Source organism: Sturnira hondurensis, unplaced genomic scaffold, assembly GCF_014824575.4.
Source record: "Sturnira hondurensis isolate 20B ecotype Veracruz unplaced genomic scaffold, ASM1482457v3 Scaffold0000167, whole genome shotgun sequence".
NCBI lineage: Eukaryota > Metazoa > Chordata > Mammalia > Chiroptera > Phyllostomidae > Sturnira > Sturnira hondurensis.
The window spans coordinates 678,165-697,959 of record NW_028072798.1 but is presented as its reverse complement, the minus strand read 5'-3'; the positions used below and the strand labels follow the sequence as shown (position 1 = coordinate 697,959).

General features: G+C 46.2%; 1 protein-coding gene across 1 annotated transcript in view; it reads right to left on the bottom strand.

The window, feature by feature from the left end:
• MTHFD1L (methylenetetrahydrofolate dehydrogenase (NADP+ dependent) 1 like) overlaps nt 1-19,795 on the bottom strand; it is a 169,098-nt gene that overhangs the window by 49,499 nt on the left and 99,804 nt on the right. The window contains exons 21-24 of the mRNA XM_037049648.1: nt 19,166-19,305; nt 12,525-12,566; nt 11,713-11,813; nt 11,000-11,177 (exon numbers count right to left, since the gene is read on the bottom strand). Coding sequence (XP_036905543.1) covers nt 11,000-11,177; nt 11,713-11,813; nt 12,525-12,566; nt 19,166-19,305 — 461 coding nt within the window. The remainder of the gene's footprint in view (nt 1-10,999; nt 11,178-11,712; nt 11,814-12,524; nt 12,567-19,165; nt 19,306-19,795) is intronic.

The following is a 19,795-nucleotide window of genomic DNA, read 5'->3' as shown; positions in this document are numbered from 1 at the left end:
GATCTTCTCTTGGGTCAATAAATGCCTGGCAAGGAGCAGCCCTTTTTAAGAAATATAAGTTAGTAGGAAGCTGAAAAGTATTTCCAGCACTCACAGAGCAAGGACGGTAACCATGCTTAGTCAGGGAGGTCAGTTCTGAGGATACAGAGCTCCCCAGGCAGTGTCCCCTCGGCATCCGGTCTCTGCCCGGACCCTGCCCCATGCCACCCCACCCTTACCCTGGGCCATTCAGCCCTCTGTGGGGTGCAGCACTGCTGGGTGGCTGTTGTGGGGAAGGAGGGCTAACACGGTCCCTTCTTAATCTAGGTAAATCATGCCACCTCTCTAAAGTTGTTTCCTCACCCCTGAGATGGGGACAAGGATACTGTACGTCATTTTACTACACGCAGGAAGCAACACAGAGAGTGTTGCAAGTGCCACGCTACACCCACTGTAAGTAATATTACTATGGAGTGAGAGCCATCGGGACTGAAAAGTTATGTTTTCTCTGTAAGTAAAACAAAATGACAGCAGAACAGGTATCACTGCTCATATTTAACGCACTATTTACTGCGCTCTCTGATTTGAAAATACAGTTGCTGAGCGTAACTGTTCATGGGGACGAATGGGTGACTATTGATGGCACTAGTGTAGATAGGCATTTAATTGGCTTATTAGTAGGTTTTAAATGTGAAAATACTTATATCAATAAATATATATTTAATTCTTAATTGTGGTAAAACAGATGTAATACAGGATTTACCATGTTAACCATTTTTAAGTGTATAGTATATTCACTTTTCTTAAGTATTCTTAATTACATTCACATTGTTAAGCATTCCTAACTTTCTTAGGTATATTCACATTGTTGTAAAACCAATCTCCAGAGCTCTGTCCATCTCTGAACATGGAAACTGTGCCCAGCAGACACCAACTCCCCACTTCCCAGCAATGCCTGCCCCACCTGCTGTCTCTGCGAATCTGACCCCCCCTGCCCCGGGACTGCTTGTGAGTGCAGTGACATATGGACAACGTTTGTCCTTTGCACCTGGCTTTTCATTTAGCATAACATCCTCAAATTTCACCCATGTCGTAGCATGTGTCCAAATTTTCTTCCCTCTTAGGGCTGAATAATTATTTATTGTAGGTATTTACCACATTTTAAAAATCCATTCATCCATCAATGGACACTTGGATTATTTCCACTTTTTGGCGATTGTGAGTAGTGCTGCCGCGAACCTGGCTGGACAAATGTTATTTCTCGGAGACCCGGCTTTCAATTCCTTTGGGCACGAGGAAATACAGATTTTTTTTTCAACCACTAAACTGTCTTCCTTTCCAACGTTTATTTGGAAGAGTTTGGGGGATTTCAAACAGGTGCCAGGCTGACTTTGTGAACTGTGTGGTTGTGGTTTCATTTCCTGTAGGAAAACTGCAACTTCCCACGATGACAGATGACCCAAGCAGAAGGCAGTGCAGAGAGCAGGGAGGGGCCCGTAGTGGGAAGCCCGGTGTCTCCTCGCCTTAGTGTCTGACCCCACCTACATACGTGTTTGGCACTTCTGATGTCCCAACCCTAGTCTCGCCGACCTTGGAGAAGATGAAGATGCTCTCTGACTGGCTTCCAAGGAAAGGATTCGGGGAGAACACCCCCCCACCACCCTGGGCGTGTGCTCTCCAGCCCACCTGCTGAATAAACAGAGTGCTTCGTTCAGCTCAATGTAGCTGGAAACCCCAAGACCAAAGTTCTCTTAGGCCTCCTACTATAATTTTTCTTTTTCACTTACATGTACAAGAAAACAAACAAAAAGGACATCTCAGTTAACAGATCTTTTGGGTTTAATATGAAAACTGAAAGCTTTCCTGGTAAGGCAGTTTCCATTGCATATGATCTATTCATGGTGGGTCGGCAGGCAAGGCACTTTCTGCTGTTTTTCTGTTTGATTCCAGGGAGAAGTGTAATTACTAAAGAAAAAGAAAGCCATGCTCAGTCCAATGATCTTGATCTGAACTTGATATACCCTGTGGTAAATGACAGTTGTTATCAAACAAAAAATGGTAAAATAAATTGAGTGTTTATGCATTAATCATCCCTGGCTCCGTAAATATTTGCTATTTATTTATTCACATCTTTCATCCTCACATCCCTAAGGTCTAGGATAGTGGCCTGCGCACAACAGGCATTTCATAAACGTCTGCTGAGTGGATAAATGACCACGTATGGCAAGTACTTGCGAGATGTAGCGTGCAAAGAACTTCGGGGACTTTGTGTACAGAGAACTGGCGATGGAGTCGGGGCAATGGGGCAGCGACAAGTGTGACAGAACAGTGTGTGGCCGGGGCTCTGTGTAAACATTCTGTTAAAGGAGAGAGACCGCAGACCGCAGGGAGGCCTGGAAAGCAGCAAAAGTGGGCGAGACAGAAACAAGGACTTTGAATCAGAGAACCTTGAATCAAAGGACCTTGAATCAGGCTCGAAGGATGTGACAGATTTGAATAAGCAATGGAAGAAAAGACTATTCCACACAAAGAGAAAGGCGGGAGTCAAGGTGTGAACAGCAGTAAACAGAAGGCTTATTCTAGAAATAGTGACTATTCTATTTCTATTTGCCATCCTTGACATTTAATAAGCTACTTCACAAAGCCTAGTGTCTAGCCTAGTATCTTTGATCATTTTTGAACTAACTGTATGTGGTATCTTCATCTTCAAGAACATAACTGAACATATTCTACTTCAGTTACCTCCCTAACCTCTTCAATGTGTATTCAGGGGACTGAATACCCCAGGACAGAGCTGCCCAGGGAACTTCCTGTGCTGATGGACACGCTCTGTCTCTGTGCTTCCGGTCCAGGAGCCTCATGTGGCTGTAAGCAGATGCGATGTCACTAGTGCAACTGAGAAAATGAATTCTTAATTCTAGTTAACTTAAATTTAAATAAGCAGAGGCACAGCACAGCAAATATCTATGGGTATCACAGCTCCGGGAAACAACTGTGACGAGCTGTGACACGGTTACACCGGCTCTTGCATGGAGCAGGTCCACCATGAAGGCTGAGTGGCATCATGCAGGTAAGCGGAGGGCGTGGTGGCCGTCGTGCTCCATGACATTCGTTTTATGGACACGGCGATCCAGGCTCAGGGAAGTTGGGTTACTCCAAGTTAGACAGCCAACTCTTCTTGGAGAGCTCTGGCGGGGGGTGGGGAGAGGGGGGCTGCTGGAATTATTAAATTAAGTCCTTTAAGACCCACTTTTTTGGAGGGATAAAACTGATCTATAAATTTCAGAAGCACAGTTACTGAAATTTAAAAAAAATTTTGTTTTGGTGGAAGAAAATGAACAAAAATAAAGTGAAACAGAACATTATGTGAAATAGAAAGTTAAAAACGAAGCTGCTAGAGTGGAAGAAAATAAGAAAAATGGAAGTTGTGTACCAGGGTGGCTTCTCATCTTACTTGGAGGTCAGATTCCACAGTCAGCAGCCCCGAGAGACCCCAGAAGACCCCGAAAACACTGCCCAGTACTCTACTATCAGCACTCCGCGATCTCTCCTAAGCCCACCACGGACGGCTGCAGTGCTGGGGCGCACGGCTGTTTCTCCAGCAGCCACGCTGAGTAAAAACTGCTCTGTTCTTCTGTCTCACCAAGGCCACAGAGTGGACTTGGCCTGAATTAAACGTTCCTATGCTGTGAGGTCGGCACAGCGTATTCCAATGCCCACGAAACACTTGAAAACGAGGATCAGTGAATAAACTTAGTTGAATAAAAATCTCTGGACACAGCAATTATTTCATTTTGTATTTTAAATGAAGCATGAATTAAAAAATTTTCTTATTTATTCATTTTTAGAGAGACGGGAAGAGGAGAAAGAAAGGAAGAGAAATATCAATGTGTCGTTGCCTCTCATATGCCCCGCACTGGGGACCTGGCCTGCAACCCAGGCATGTGCCCTGACTGGGAATTGAACCGGTGACAATTTGGTTCACAGCCCATGCTCAATCCACTGAGCTACACCAGCTAGGCCAAAGCATGGATTTCAAAAGCCCAACAGGTGCTGTTTGTCAAATAGCCTTTCCTGTATCTCAAATAAAAAAGTAGAATGTGAAACCATGCTGTGAATTTATGTGGAGCATACCTAAGGTGCAAGGGGCCGTTACGCCACAACCCCAGGGTCACAGGAGCAGCTCTGCATTGTCACCGACAACAACAGACTCAGTACCTTCGACACAGGGCACATCCTTGGCTACAGAACAGCACGTCAGAGCCACCAAAGATGTACGTGCTGACTCCCATGAGCCCAACACTGAGTGGCTACAGCTACCCCTGCCGGCTCACTGGGGGGCCAGGCAGCTGGGAGGGGTGGTGGAGACGGCAAGGGCCTGGGAAAGAAAAAAGGCTCCTCGCCAGACAGTCTGCATTTGTCCATGTGAAATGGTGACAATAAGCACTTCGCGTGGCCGAGCTTTTACTGTCTCCAACAGAGCGTGACTGCAAGGTCAAGGAAAGGAATTGGGCAGGTCCTCCAGGAACATTGTTTTGTTCAAAGGTGTTTCATTATAGTGTAGATGAGACGTCTTAGAAACTTAACTCTTTCTTATCAGTTCTCACAGTGTTTTCATTTTTATTCAACTACAAGCAAATAGCAGAATTAACACAACACTCAGCAAGCATCGCAGGCCCTTTCCTTATCCTGATGAAGAACGATCAATTTAGCCTAGAACCACTAATTTTGGATGACTTTCACACCCAGCCGTGTAGCTGTCCATCCTCTTCCCGTAAACCTTACTTATAAATCCTGACATGCTGGAAGAGCGAAATGCACGAACACGAGGGGCTGACTGGGCCACACGCCCGTTCATCCCAAGCGGCTCCTTTGCTCGACTGCACACCAGGAGGGATGGTTCCCGCACTGACCAGTTGGACGCGCTTCCAAAGGGAAAAAACCTGGTCCAGAAGTCTTGAACAACTGGCATATGTTCAAGTTTGAGTTGTTAAGAAATATAAAAAGATTCCTCAATAGCCCACAAACAAGAAGAAGAAGGAAGAAGGAAGAAGACCCTAGAAACCCTGCCTCAAAAAGCCCAGTGCAGAGAAGGCCCCTAAACATCCAGGCAGCGAGACAGGGACACTAGCTTGGCCCTGGGCTGGGTCTGCCTGGTCTGTTTTGATCTCCCTCCATCTAGCCCCCCGCTGTGATCAAGAGAATGGTTTCACACAAAGAACAGGAAAGACCTTTTAATAAAAACAAACACTAGCCTCTCTCGCTGTCAAGGTTACACCTCAACATGTTTGCAAGGTTAGAGGAAGGATACAGAGCCGATTTTCAACCTTAACTCCTAATTGAACAAACACTATTCAGACCGGTTTGCAAGCTGATTCTCAGTGTCAACACATCCTTTGCCAAAGCAACTGGCTCTTTATTCTATCACTAGTGGTTGTCAATTGTAACAGAGAAAGAATGCGAAACTTTCTTTCCTGCTTTGATTTCGTGGTGTCTTTCTTCCTTGGTACACTAGAAACCTTGGCTTCTAATGGCTGGGTTTAACCCACTTGGACAGAAACCAGTCCTAGAGTCTGCCAAGGGCAGCTGAGTTACAGGAGAGTTCTCGTAGGCCACTCCAGGAAGTCCCCCCCTCTCTCTGAAGTGACCACGACAGGAGGAAGAACTGCACACTGATCGCCAGCCTCCTGTGCCCCAGCATTTTCCTGGGAGACATTTCCCAGCAACGAGGCGAGGTGTGTGTTACAAGGAGACAGACACTGCAGCTAAGGAAGTGGAGGCTCCAAGAGATGAGTCGACTTGCCCGGACTGACATCTGCAGCGGGGCAGCAAATCTCGTCAGGATTTGAACTCGCTTCTGCATGACTCCAGAGTTGTACAACCCATGGACTGGGTGAGAGACACTTGAGGTATGAAAGAGGAAGGTTAGCTGGTAAAGTGCAAACACAGATTAGTTTTTCTGTCTTCTATTTTCCTGTGCACTTGCAGATATGGAGATATTGTACTCATTAACTACGAAGATATAATTGTGAAAACCAATAATGCAAAAGAAAAAGTCGTAGAGAAGATGATTTGCTGGGGAACTCAGAGCAGCTTCTTAAAGGAGGCTGTGGTTGTCCCAATATGGTTGATATAATACTGTGGTCAGCAGACAGACAGACCACAGACCACTGGGAGGTGCAGAAGGCCACCAGGGCAGAAAGCCTAGCAACAGGCAAAACGGAAAACAAGGACCTTGTCTCCCTTAGCACATCGCCTGTCATATCGTTTAGTCCTTTCCTGTCGCTGCGGTTTGGACCCTACTCTGGCCTCTCCTCCCCCGGCATATTGCGAGGCAGGTGGTCACAGACCCCCAAGGAGGACCAAGGGGGTAGCCTCGTGACTCCCATACAAGCCCTGGCACGACCACTCCCTTAAGCACTGGGCCCCCGGGACAGTGAAGTTCTGACCTGCATCAAACAACCCTAGAGACAGAGCCTCGAGTCGGCCGACCACAGTGACAAAGTTATGGATAGAATAGAGATGACAGAAGAGGCTGCCATCAGAACCAGATGTGATGACTAATGACACCCTGCCCTGATGCCCACCAGCCGGTGGAGACCACAGCCCTGAGAGGGCTTGCCTGGAAAGCTGACAAATATTCTATTAAGATCTTCCCCTGAGACCTCCCTAAAATTCCCTTCTTAGAAAAACATAAAACCTCTCAAGATAAAGAAAGCCACCTGTGGAGCACACCTGTGCCCCTCCTCTTCTTGGGTGTGTACCTTTGCTTTCTCCTAAACTCTTAAGATCCCCCCTAAGACTTGTGATCAGGGGAGCAGTGGGCAGAGGCTGCTCGTGCCAGGCTAAACCCCCGAGTCTGTGCCCAAGGCCCCTTTCCTCTGACTTTTCAGTGAGCTGACAGCAGCCCCCGCCCTGGCTCACTTCTGTCACTGTGACTTGTGCTTCTCTGTGAGTCCCTGCAGCCCACCGTGGCTCACCTCTTCGCTACATTGTTTCCAGGGAGCCAAAGCAGAGCACGGCCCAGGCTCTCTCCTGTTGCTTCTTCAATCTGAAAGTGAATCCTTTGCTTCACTACCCCCAGCTTTAATAAACGTACTCTCAAAATCACCTGGCCCTGTGAAATCTTTCCTGCAGAGAGTTAAGAACCCACACACTACAGGCTGGCCAGAGACAGATCTGCTCTGGGCCTGGGTCCCTTTCTGGTGACAATATGGTTGAGAGAATCCGATGCGCTGTATTTCAAATGTAAATATATTATTCCCCACATAATATGTTTCCCATGAGCAATCAGGCCGTTGCACCTTAGTCTGTATTTTCTGAGTTATTCTGAATTAACCAACAGCTATGTCTAGTACCCTAGGCAAAAGTTGCCTGCCCTCGAACGAGGAGGTACTCTGGGGGAAAATGTACAGAATTGCTCTCTAGAGGACTGGCCACTCACCTGTTTTCTGGGAGGTTTAGCAGAGACCCCTCCCCCCCCATGTCAGCAGTGTAGCCTGATTCTTGCTCTGACTGTAGGCTCCCTGCTGTCTGCCCCATGGCGTCTCTTGGGCCAGGTGTTTCTACTCCTCTCTAACTGGTCCTCGTTCCGCGGGGGGTTTTACGCCGATTTCGACTCCCCACACAAAAGCAATCCTGCCCTGTGCTCCTACACTATTTCAACGTCCTCCAAGTGATCTCAGGTGTCTTTCTTCTGTAACACAAGCCTGGGGCAGGGGTGGAGGAGGAAATCAGATGCTGTAGACCCTGCATTACGTACATTCTCAGCAGAATAGAGTCAGGGGAGGTCATGAAAGACACACACAAGCCCAGTCTGCACTGAGAAGTGGAGGCAGCAGGGTGATTCACCCGAGTATTTGATCACCTCTCTCTTCCTGCAGAGGAATCCCACACCTATCAAGCTGCCAAGCATCCGAGGATTAGTCGTGGGGGAAAAGAGAAAAGGAACCCACGGGGTTTCAGGAAAACCATCATTACCTAGCCTGTAAAGGTTCACCGGCACTGAATATGCAAGAAGTTGGAGGGGCCGGGGAAGTATGAGCTTTGTTGTCGACTGCACCAACAAGTTCGGATTTGTACATGGCTACCAGACAAGAGCGTCCACGGGCTCATGTCGTCCACAACATCTTGCCAGCATGAGAAACATGAGCCAGAGCGGTGATAACTCTTTCCACAAACTGTCACAGAGCGAGAGGCCCGGAGGCTGACTGTCCAAGACACAAGTATGGGCTCAAATCTAGTTTCTGTGAGAAGAAAGAGGGGCAGAGCCTGCTGGCAGAGGAGGTAAGAACCCTGGCCCTGAGGCCACGTAACAAGTGTAGGACTTCAGACCACATCATGATGCATCTTTGCCCTTCCCACAGGACAGCAGACGTTCGAACGGCACCATCTCCAGGAAGAATGGGAATTCGGGGGAAAAAATCCGTGGAAAGGAAAAGGGTTCATCTCAGGGTTAGCACGCATGTCTGAGACGGCACAACTCAGAAGCGTCTCTTCTGCCCCGGGGCCTTTCCCCCTGCGGCGGTTTCTTTGAAAAGGGGCACACTATGAAGTCACTCATGTAACAAAGTGCCTTTGCCCCTCACAGTGGGGCGCTCCTGAGAGTGACTTCCTGACGCGGTTTGTGTGAGAGGGTCGCGGCTGTGCCAGGTGCTGAGACGGCCCTCGAGGCCTGCCTGGGCGGCAGGGAGCAGGAGGGATGCAAGACCTCCTCCTGGACTGCCTTCATCCGACCGGCTACCCCTCACCTGGCCTGCCCCCTGCAGGGCTGCCTCTGCCTTCGCTCCCCATCTCCAGGGTCAGAGAACTCAGCTCACAGCTTCTAGTTAGAACACTTTTCTTCATGCCGAACCCGGGCCCCCTCCCCGTTTGCCCCCTGCCTGCTCTGTAACCCAGAGCATCCCAGTCTCTCTCTCATAAAAAGGCTTTACAACATGACAAACCCGCTTTCAGCTGGCCACCCCAACCCCTGAAGCCCTTCCCTTCTCTCACAAACATTTATGGAGTGCGTACGATCTCTCTCATTGGCATGGGCTCCGTGTCCATCGCTGCCACGCTTCCTCTTTAGGGGGGTCACTCAGTTACTGGCCCTGCAGGTGGCAGCTCCCCAACCCCAGCCCCACTTTGGAACACAGGACTGAATTCGGAAGACCAGAGCAGGACGATGGCCTCCACCATTCTAAATGCTCATCCAGCTCCGGCTCTTTCTGGGTATGGGACACTAGGCAGGTTACTTCCTGTTTGTGCTTTCGTTTCCTTATCTTAAAATATACACCAGGGGCAAGGGGCAGGTATCAGCAGTTCCTACCCAACAGGAACATGAGGACCGACAAAGTTCATGTACAGAGTGCCGGTTATGCCTGGCACTTGGTGGGAGCCTTCGCTGTCAGGTCAGTTCATGCTTCGTGCTGATGCAACGCTCGGCTTGCAGGTGCTGCTGCTATGCCCTCTCTGCACTCGGGCATCTGGTCTCTGCCGTCTGAACAGGAAAGAGGAGAGGGGCTGCTGTCTGTGACTCAATCTGGGAGGGACAGGGGATGGCGGAGCAGCAGGGGCTTGAGGCCGAGCCCTCTGCCCATCATGGGCTGCCTTTGAGGACAGATCCGGTAGCCAGAGCGAGAGCCACGAAAGGCAGAACAGGAGTTTAGGCGGGTCCTGGGATAGAGTGAGGACAAAGTGAGGTCCTGGGAAGTTCGGTTGTGATCAGTGAAGGCTCATTACCCTGATATGTTTAAAAATATACTAGACGATCCAGCGACTCCACTTCTGGGTACAGAGCTGAAAGAACTGAAAGCAGAGTCTTGAAGAAGTACTTTTACCCACATGCTCACAGCACCTAGTTTACAATAGCCAGTGGTGGAAGGAACCTGAGTACCCAGCCGCAAAGCAACTGCCAAACAGAATGGGTCTATGCGCAGAATGGACTATTACTCAGTTTTCAAAGGGAAGGAAATTCTGACACATGCGGTGACACGGATGAAACTTGACATTATGCTAAGTGACTTCTATAGACTGAATATTTACGTCCCCCCAAATTCACATGTTGCAGTGTAATCCCCAAGGGGATGGCATTAGAAGATGGTGGCCTTTGGGGACCATAAGGTCATGAGGGTGGAGGCCTCATGAAGTGAATTAGTGCCCCTAAAAAGAGACCCTGCGGAGCTCCCTCACCCGCTCCACCATGTGAGGGTGCAGCGAGAAGACCCTCACCGGACAATGCATCTTCCAAGGCCTCGATCTTGGACTTCCCAGCCTCCAAAACTGTGGGAAATCAATTCCTGTTGCTTGCAGGCCACCCAGCCTGCAGCCTTCTTTTACAGCGGCGCAAGGGAACGGAGACACTGAATAGGCCGGCCACAGAAAGATAGACACTGCATGGCTTCCCTTACCCGAGGAGCTCAGGGTGCTCAAACTCACAGAGACGGAAAGGGAAATGGCGGCTGCCAGGGGCAGAGTGGAGGGGAGAGGTGGGGAGCTACTGTTCAATGTGAAAAACTACTGCCATTGAACTGTGGACCTAAAAATGGTAAATTTCACGTTATGTGTACTTTATCATAATTAAACAAAATTTAAAAATACGCTAGACGTAGCTCAAGAAAACCACAAGGAGGGAAAAGAGCTACAGCAGAAATGGAACAAAGGCAATATGACCCACGATCTCACAAGCCTTGTGAAGTTGCTCAAAAGTCTTGTTCCTGTGCAGACCCTGGGAGCATTGCTGCTGAACCCTATTCTCTGCAGCCCCTCCTCAATGCCACCTGCTATTTGGAAGCCGAGTACCTTCAAGGGCACAGGCTTTGGGGCAAGGAGCCGACCCTGGGGTTGGCCTTGGCAACGTGGCCTCGTCAGACGGCTGACGCTCTTTCACCTTCACTTTCCTCTTTGCTTGTGGCCTGTTTGTGAGGACCAACTGGGACAAGCCATGCCAAGTTCTCAGCACTGGCCGGGTACCAGTAAAAGTGCAAGCCATTGTGGCTAAAAAACGCTAGCCACTATCAGCACGGTTGTGGGATCTTACCTGGACGTCATACAGGAACCGGAAACGACTCCTTTTACTTGCAGCTTCTCTCACAGCCCACGCCAGGTCCACCGAGCCCTTTCCGCCAACCGACCAATGGTAGCAGGGGACTGCATCAAAGGCCCCGGCCCGCTTCGCGAGCTCACACACTAAGTCAATCTCGGCCTGGGTGTCAGTCCTGGTGATGAAAATGTTTGTGGTTTTGCATCTGTATTCATTTAAGTAATGTTTTTAAAAGAGGGGCTAACCGTTTCTACAAAACTTTGTTCCCTAACACTGAATATATTTTAAACATCAAAAGTGGTTACATCGTGTTTAAATAAATCAAACTTAAAGAAAAGCATGGGGAAAAAAATCCCCTGCGACATGACTTAAATATTTCAAGTTGTTAAGGGTTTTATTGAGAAAATTCCATAACACATCCCTTTGATCATCCGGTCTTTCAGACAGAAATGCTGGGTGGAAGGGGAAAAAAAAGGCCAAAGAAATGTAAGTCACGATACAGCTCTCATTTCCCTAGTAACATCTGAGAACACTTCTCTGAAATGAAACCAATCAGACCAAACCAAACCAAACCAAACAAACAGAGAGAGCAGAGTATGTCTGTGTACTTTTAGATGAAGCAGAGAAAGACCAAACATCCTAAGACAGAAATCTAGTTCGCAGGGTGGCCCAGCGCAGTAACCACATTCAAAGGAGGAGGACTGACTTACTTGAAGACGTTCAGAGCCACGACAACGGGAACCCCAAAGAGCTGAGCGATCTGAATCTGCTTCTGGAGGTTACAGCAGCCGTCTGCCACCAGCTGGATGTTCTGCAAGAAAACCAGACCCCCACGTGTCACCTCCCACCACACCTGCCAGACTAAACACGCAGGGCTACCGTGGCAGGTGTCGCTTCTGTCTCTGCTCATCTTACGGTCCTAGAAGCTATCCAAGAAGACCCTAGATCCCCCTTTTCTTCTAAGAGAGATGGCTGAAGGAGGAAGCTCATTTCAAAATCACTTCTAAAATTATTCGGAGTCCAATGACATATTTGGGTCTAGAGCCAGGCAGCTATTTCTGCAGCTGACCAGTGGCTAGGGCATGAGCAATGTGCCCATGCCCTGCAGGCTGATGAACAAGAAGGCACAAGGTCGGGGGAAGGTGGGAAGAGCTGTCCAGCTAGTCCCTGCTCAAACCCCTGGCGCCACCTGTAGGAGCCTAGAGGTACTGTTGCCAGTAAACCATAGTCTATTTACAGCAGAGTCAAGTAACTCAAGCCAAGTCAAAAAGCCAATGGTATGTCCTCCAAGAGTCAGTTTCTTCCGCCCCTGAAGAGGACATGGGTATGAGCTTTATATTTATTTCTGTGCTGGAGACTGAGCTGGAGGGAGGGAGGAGTAGATAAAGACCACATCTACCATTTCTTAAGATTGAAGAGTTCACGGAATGGACTGTATCCCTGCCCCCGACCACTTCCTCTTGGATTATTAGAAAAACCCTTCTCCCCACTTCAACCCTCTGAATAAACCAGTCACCCTCACCTCCTCTGTGTATTCTCTCTTAAGCGGAACACCAGCAGTGACCTGAGAGAAGAGACAAAGTGAAAATCAGTCTCATTAAAATGCTTACTCCAACTGATCAAGACCCGAAAGAAAAACAAATCATAGTCATTTGGGGGGAAGGAACCTTTAAAAGCACATTTTGTACTGTTAAGCCAGTAAAACTGGCAGCCCTGGTTGAACATGAGGTCTTGTGGGAAGCTCTTTAAAAGGACCAATGCATGGCCCCCCCCCGCCCCCCACCAGAGCCACTAAAGCAGGGCTCCTGGGAGTGGGCCCCAGGAGCAGTGATGTTTAAACCACCCCCTCGCCCCCCCACCCCCCTGCTGGGCAAATCTAATTTGAGCCAAAATGGAGAACTTTTACACAGTTGCCCATTACCCTAGCATAAAACAGAATTGATAATATGATCAATACCTGATTTACACAGAGTGCACCATCAATTCTAAATAAAGCCTCAACTATTTTAAAGCAATGCCATTACTACCTGGGGGTGGGGGAGTTGGTTGGCCAAAAACGTAAAGTTGAGAGAAGGCACGTGTCTTGCCCAAGGTATAACAGAGCAAATGGAAGCAGAGAGGGGGCCTGGATGTAACAGGGTTCTGAAACCAGCTCAGGACTTTTCCACAACCCCACATGGTTTTCGTCGGCGACCTGCTACTGGTTTTGGTGAAACACTGGAGCACATTTTGATTTACGGAGGCCATGGTGACTGTGCTCGGTGAAAGAGGCCTTGAGGATATTAGAAATGCTTTGGAAAGAAGTTACCTCTCTGACAGATTGTTTTTGGATAGTGTGTGAAAACAAAGTATTTTCAGATGGCTTTTCCCGGCAGCAGTGTCGACAGAAACACTGAGTGAACCTTTCAGTTGGAACCAACTAAAATGCTAGATGGAAAAAAGAACGTCAAGTACCCCTGAGCTTGCACATGTGAAGTTCTGCAGAACCAGACATCGGGCAAAAGCAAAAGAACGGGCTGTAGGCAAATACCAATGAGAGGATCAACGGAACCAAAAGCTGGTTCTTAAAACAACTAACAAAAGTCCACAACACTCTGGCAAGAATTTTAAAAACAAGGAATGAAAAAATATTGTAACTATACATGCTATACACAGAATGAATAAAATAGGATGACAGACTTCATGTCAATACGTTTAAAACCATAGAAAACTTCACAGAGGTGTAACTTTTATTAAAGCTCATTTAAGAAACAGAAAATCTGCCCTGGCTTGTGTAGCTCAGTGGATTGAGCATGGACTGTGAACCAAAGGGTCACCAGTTCAATTCCCAGTCAGGGCACATGCCTGGGCTGCGGGTCAGGTCCCCAGTAAGGGGTGTGTGAAAGGCAACCACACATACATATTTCTCTACTTCTCCTTCTCTTTCCCTCTCTCTAAAAATGAATAAATAAAGTCTTTAAAAAAAGAAACAGAAAATCTGTACAGTTCTATATTCATTAACAAAATTAAATGTTAAATGTGCAGTTAAAAATCTACCTCTCACCAAATAAGTAATAGACCCAGAGGGTGTTACAGGTGAATTCTTCCCACCTTTGAATAAACAGATTATGCTAATGTTACAAAAATCCCTCACAGAGTATAGAAAAAGAAATCCTTCTCAATTTATTTCATGTGGTTAACATGTCACTCATAAATATAGATGTAAAGATCCTACTTAAAACATTAGGAAACCAATTAAATAAAACTCAGTCATTCATAAAAAAGATAATATATCTCCAAGTTAGATTTATTCAAAGGGATGTAAAGTTCATTTAATATTTGAAAGTTAAATAATATAATTTACAGCACTAATAGATTAAAGAGAAAAACTACATCATCTCAATAGATGAAGAAATTTTCAACACCTATTTAGTATAAAAACTTGGCAGACTTGGAATAAAAGGCAATTTCTTTAACCTGATAAAGAAACTATAATAAAAATCTATAGAAAACATCATACTTAGTGATGAACTATTAAAAGCATTTTCTTTCATATCAGGAATAAGAAAAGGATGCCCCTCTATTCCCATCCTATTTAATACTGCATTGCATCTAGGAAGACCTAGGTATTGACAAGGAAAAAAGCACCAAGACTGGAAAGAAACAAAATTGTCATTTTTTGCAGATATGATTGCCCATATAGAACTCTCCAAAGTATCTATAGCTAAAGTTGTACAATTAATAAGAGCATTTTTTAAGTCACAGGATGTCACGTACAGCATGACGACTATGATTAATAAAACTGTGTTGCATGCTTGAAAGTTGCTGAGAGACTGAATCTTAAAAAACCTCATCATAAGAGAAAAAAAGAACAAGATGTTTTTACCTGTGTATGGTGACTGATGTTAACTAGATTACTACGGTGATCCTTTCGCAATGTATACAAATATTAAATCATTACCTTGTACTCCTGAAACTAGTATAATGTTAGATGTCACTTATACGTCAATTAAAAAAAAAGGAATTTAGAGAGGTTATTGTATATAAAGGCAATACATAAGAATCCAGAAGTTAAAAAAAAGGATTCAAAAGTAACCTGCTATGCTATTTAAAAATACAAAATGCACAGAGCAAATCTGTAAAAGGATGTAAAAATCCTATGTGCAACAACTGTAAATCTTTATTAAAATATACTTATTTATTTTTTAAAAGACTATTAATTTGTTTGTCTGTTTGTTTTTAGAGATCAGGGAAAGGAGGGAGGGAAACACGATGTGTGAGAAACAGCAGTTGTTTGCCCCTCTCACACCCCCCAACTGGGATCTTGGCCCGCAACCCAGGCATGTGCCCTGACTGGGAACCAAACCAGCAACCTTTTGGTCCACAGGCTGGTACTCAATCCACTGAGCCACACCAGCCAAGGATATTAAAATGTGTTTAAAAAGATGTAAATCATTGAAGGAATATCCCATGTTCTCAGATAGAAAGTTGTGAAATGTCCCCATATTGATCTGTTGATTTGATGCCATTTCAATAAGAACCCTAACAAATTCCTCAAGGAACTTTCTGAGCTAACTATACAGCACGTATGGAAGGGAAAGAGCCGTGATGGGCCAGGTGTGCAGGGAGACCGAGACCGTCCTGGGGGCTCGGCCTGCAGGCTGCTGGTGCAGCCCGGACGTGACTGTACCAGAGCAAGTGAAGGGGGTCCCACAGAAACCTACGCATGCGTGGAGAACTGCTTTATGACAAAGTAGGCTTACAGATCAGAAAGGAGGGGTTATTTCAGGAGATAGAGCCAGGCCAACTGGTTATTAACACAGAAAAAATGAAATTAGATCTACTCATTGCACCATACACCAAAAATTAGTACTAGTCGGTGTGCTGGTTAATTTCATGTGTCAACTTGGAGCCAGGGCACCCGGATATTTGGCCCAGTGTGATTTCGAGTGTTTCTGGGAGACGTTTTCTGAATTAGAGTGACATTTAAATCAGCGCAGTCTGAGGAAAGCAGACCGCCCCCACACAGTGGGGGGCCACATGCAATCGACTGAAATGTCTGACTAGAGCACAGAGACAGAGCAAGAGAGAGTTCTCCAGCAGATGGCCTTCAGCCCGGGACTGGGGCTGGAGTATCAGCTGTCTGTTGGCCCCACTCCACAGAGTCTGGACTCGTCAGACTCCAGAACTGGCAGGAACCACCCGGCCTGATTTCAGAAGCTGTAATTCCCCTATAGCTAAGGCTGAGTGAGCGAACTTCGGACCATAAGCCACTAAGGAGACAAACCTTATCTCCCTGACAGGGGCACTGCCTCTGTCTCTTTTACTGCACCCTGCCTGTCCCCCAGTGCTTGATGACAGGTAAGGTAAGCCAATGACAGGTAAGATTCCTCAAGGGAGGAATGACCTAAGACAGGCATGATCACAGGCGCCCCCCAGGGAAGGACTTGGCAGGCTATGGCAAAAGAATACGTAAAATCCTGTGAAACCTGCTTTGCTGAGAACGTTCTCAATTAAATGATAGGGCCCGAGCAGGAATTGAGTTCGTTTCCCAAAGTTTTATGGCCCTTTGGCTAACAGACCCTGACTCAGAATAAGCCTTAGTAGTTCTTTGTATGCTATCTATTATTTGATCCTTGCTGCCTGACAACGATTAATGAACTTTACCTGTATTCCTGTGCAAATTGAAAGCCAATAAAAGCCTGTCAAGGCAAGGGTTGGAGCGCTCTCCGCTTGAGAGAGTGGCCGTGCCGTCCCTTTTCCTCCACAGGACTTGGTAGTCTGTGTGAATTTGTCTTGTATCTCATCCATAACGCCTCGGACACTGTGGGCCAGTGTCCGTATCACAGAACTGCTTGAGCCAATTCCTTATAATAAATCTCTTTTTATGGAAATACACATCCTATGGGTTCTGAAGTGTCTTCCTTCATACAGTGGGCTTAGGGAACTAATCATACATGAAACTGTAACAGAATGTTAGCTTCCTTACACTGCACCAAGAATGCTCATTATTTTGGAAGACAGGATATGAATTTGGAATGATTGGGGCTAAAATGGGCAAGTTCAAGAGTCAGAGGATTTTCCACTGCACAATTATGGAAAACAACCAAGCTGAACAAACATAAGAGACAGACATGGTTATTTGTGTAATGATATCAAAAGGAAGTAGAAATTATAATGGATCAAAGGCATTACCACAGGACTGCTTCAAGAAAGAAGAAACAACTCTAAGAGGGATAACGTAGAATATAGGATTAAGAAGATCAAAGCTCTTTTATTATTCAATTATTGAACACATTTCCTGGATACAGACTATGGCAGGCACTAAGGATACAGAAATGAATAAGACATAGTCCTTAAACTCAAGCAATTTGAAGTGGAGCAGGGAGACATACAGACAGACATTCGTAGAGCAGTGATCCAGAAGGTGCTACAGAAGCCCAAGGGAGCGCTGATGCTAAAGCTTCGCCCGGTTTCCTGACCCTCCCCTTTCATTACCCTCCCCTCCATCTGTGACTTGAGCCTGTTCCGATCATCACTGGCATGAAACCAGGACTTTAAGTGAAGTGGAAGATTAAGGAGAGAAGAAAATGCAACCACTGTAAACAATGAGCACATACATTAAGATGAACTGAAATGGGATTATAAATCATGTAGAGAATTTTTACAGGAAAGAGAGGAGAGTGTGGAAAAGCATTGAACTGGAAGCCAAGAGACCTTGATTTTTACACCTGATTAGTCCCCTAAAGAGACAGGTGGCACTAAGGAGGACACTGAATCCCCCTGTACCTCAATGATTTTCCTTTTATGAAGACTGAGGCGGACTAGACAATCTCGCAACCCTTTCCAATAATAAAGCCCCTTGATTTTATAATTTTCAGGATAAAAAATATGGAGGGAAATTTCAAGTACGTCTTATATCAGCAAAACTAGGCTTTTGAAAATGGAAGTTGGTATATAGACTCAAAGTCTAAAGTCAAGGAGTGACTGCAGCTACAAGTGGTATTTGACACAAAATCAGAATTCTGTACGGTTCACCCACCACCACCTTAGGATAATGTATGTTACATCATCAATCTTCCACTTGAAATAAGGATGAAGCTTTAGGCTACAACGGAGTGGGTAAGAGTGGACCTGGAATTCAGAAAACATACATACGCAGCTCTGCGTGGTGGGCAGAGCAGGAGGCTGGGACCTAAGTCCCGGGCTTCCGATCTGGCTCTCTGCAGGCCAGGTGCCCGCATTCCCCAAACCCATCAAACCTCAACCTTCTCATCTGTAAAATGGTCTAAAATAATGTCTGCCTCTCCTGGGACAAAGAATTGCTAGGGTGAGTAAACAATGCACAGCCTTTGTCTTGCTGCATAACAATCATTGATCACATGACTTTTGTGTATACAACAGACCTAAGAAAGCAGATTTGGCAGTTTGGGTAACAGATCAACAGTATAAGTGGTAAAGCCACTCCAAGGTATTTTTATTTAAAAAATGATTAACCATGTAACATTTCATATCCTCCTTTTGAAAATATAGGGGTCTCTAAAAATGAAAAAAAAAACACCCAACTACACCTTTCCTGTGGAAGTAAAAGAAAATTCCCTTTCAGATGTGTGTGAATTCTGCATATAAGACAGGTTAATATTAAAGTCTTTAAAGATGTTAAAACAAAATCTCTGTTTTTTAAGCAAAGCTCTTGGAAATAATCCAGTGTTATAAGGTTATAAAGTGAAATCATAATAAACAGAAACAAAAGGAATGTAGTTCTAGATGTAATTGGTAAACCAAAAAACCTGTTTAAACACTGAACAACCTCACCCTGAGAACGACCAGACCGATCTGTGCGTGCTCCGTTCAGGAACTGGAGGAGCCTGTGCCCTCCCGTCACCGTGCGGATATGAAATGGTGACAGGAGCTTCAGAGGAGTCTCAGGACCAAGAAGTGGTTACGTTATGCTCGTTTCCAAACTACCGCCTAGTAATAACGTTGCGGCTGTTACTATTTCCTAGAACTCTCTAAGCTCTGAGTGCCCTTTCATGGTGATTTGTGAAAAAGGAGACCTTTTAGAAAACGGGAATTATTGCCCGTTTTGGCAATAAGAAATTTAGGTTTGAATTTCTCCATCGCTCAGTCCCGCTTTATCTTAATTTAGAAAGGGCTTTCCTGGGCAGGGAGTGGGAGACTTACACTCGGCCCGCCCCCGTGCATCTTCAGAGCGCGCACGGTGGCCACCAGCACCACGACGTTGGGCACCAAACCGGAAGCCCGACACTTGATGTTGAAGAATTTCTCCATGCCAATGTCAGCGCCAAAGCCAGCTTCAGTCACTGTGGAGGAACAAGTTGGAAACGCGTTACCATCTTCCAAAAGACAGTATTACGGTGTGGCCCCACTTGTAAGGTTCAAATTCAAACAACAGCTGAAATCCCCCACCACCTCCAGGTTACTACACGGCACCGTATCTCATTCCTAGGCAAAGGTTTTACAAAATGTTCTATTTCCTTATATTCCCTCAAAGGACGGGACTCTGCTTCACACCGCCGTACCTTTGGGATGCTTTGTCAAGGGCTAGGTTTTCCTTCCCAGTATAGTAACTCCGAGCAAAGCTTTTCTTAACACGGATGGGATTTTCAACTTTTAAATTAAATTCCAAAGTGTATCGAAGAACGCTGCTAGCATAACCACCACAGAAGATTCCGCTCTCACCCTTCACATCGTACACAGAAGCAACCACAGATCAGCGCCCTCTGGTCATTTCCGTTGACTGACAAAATTTACGTTGGTTGAGTGGCTGGAGGAGGCTGGCCATCAGGCTTG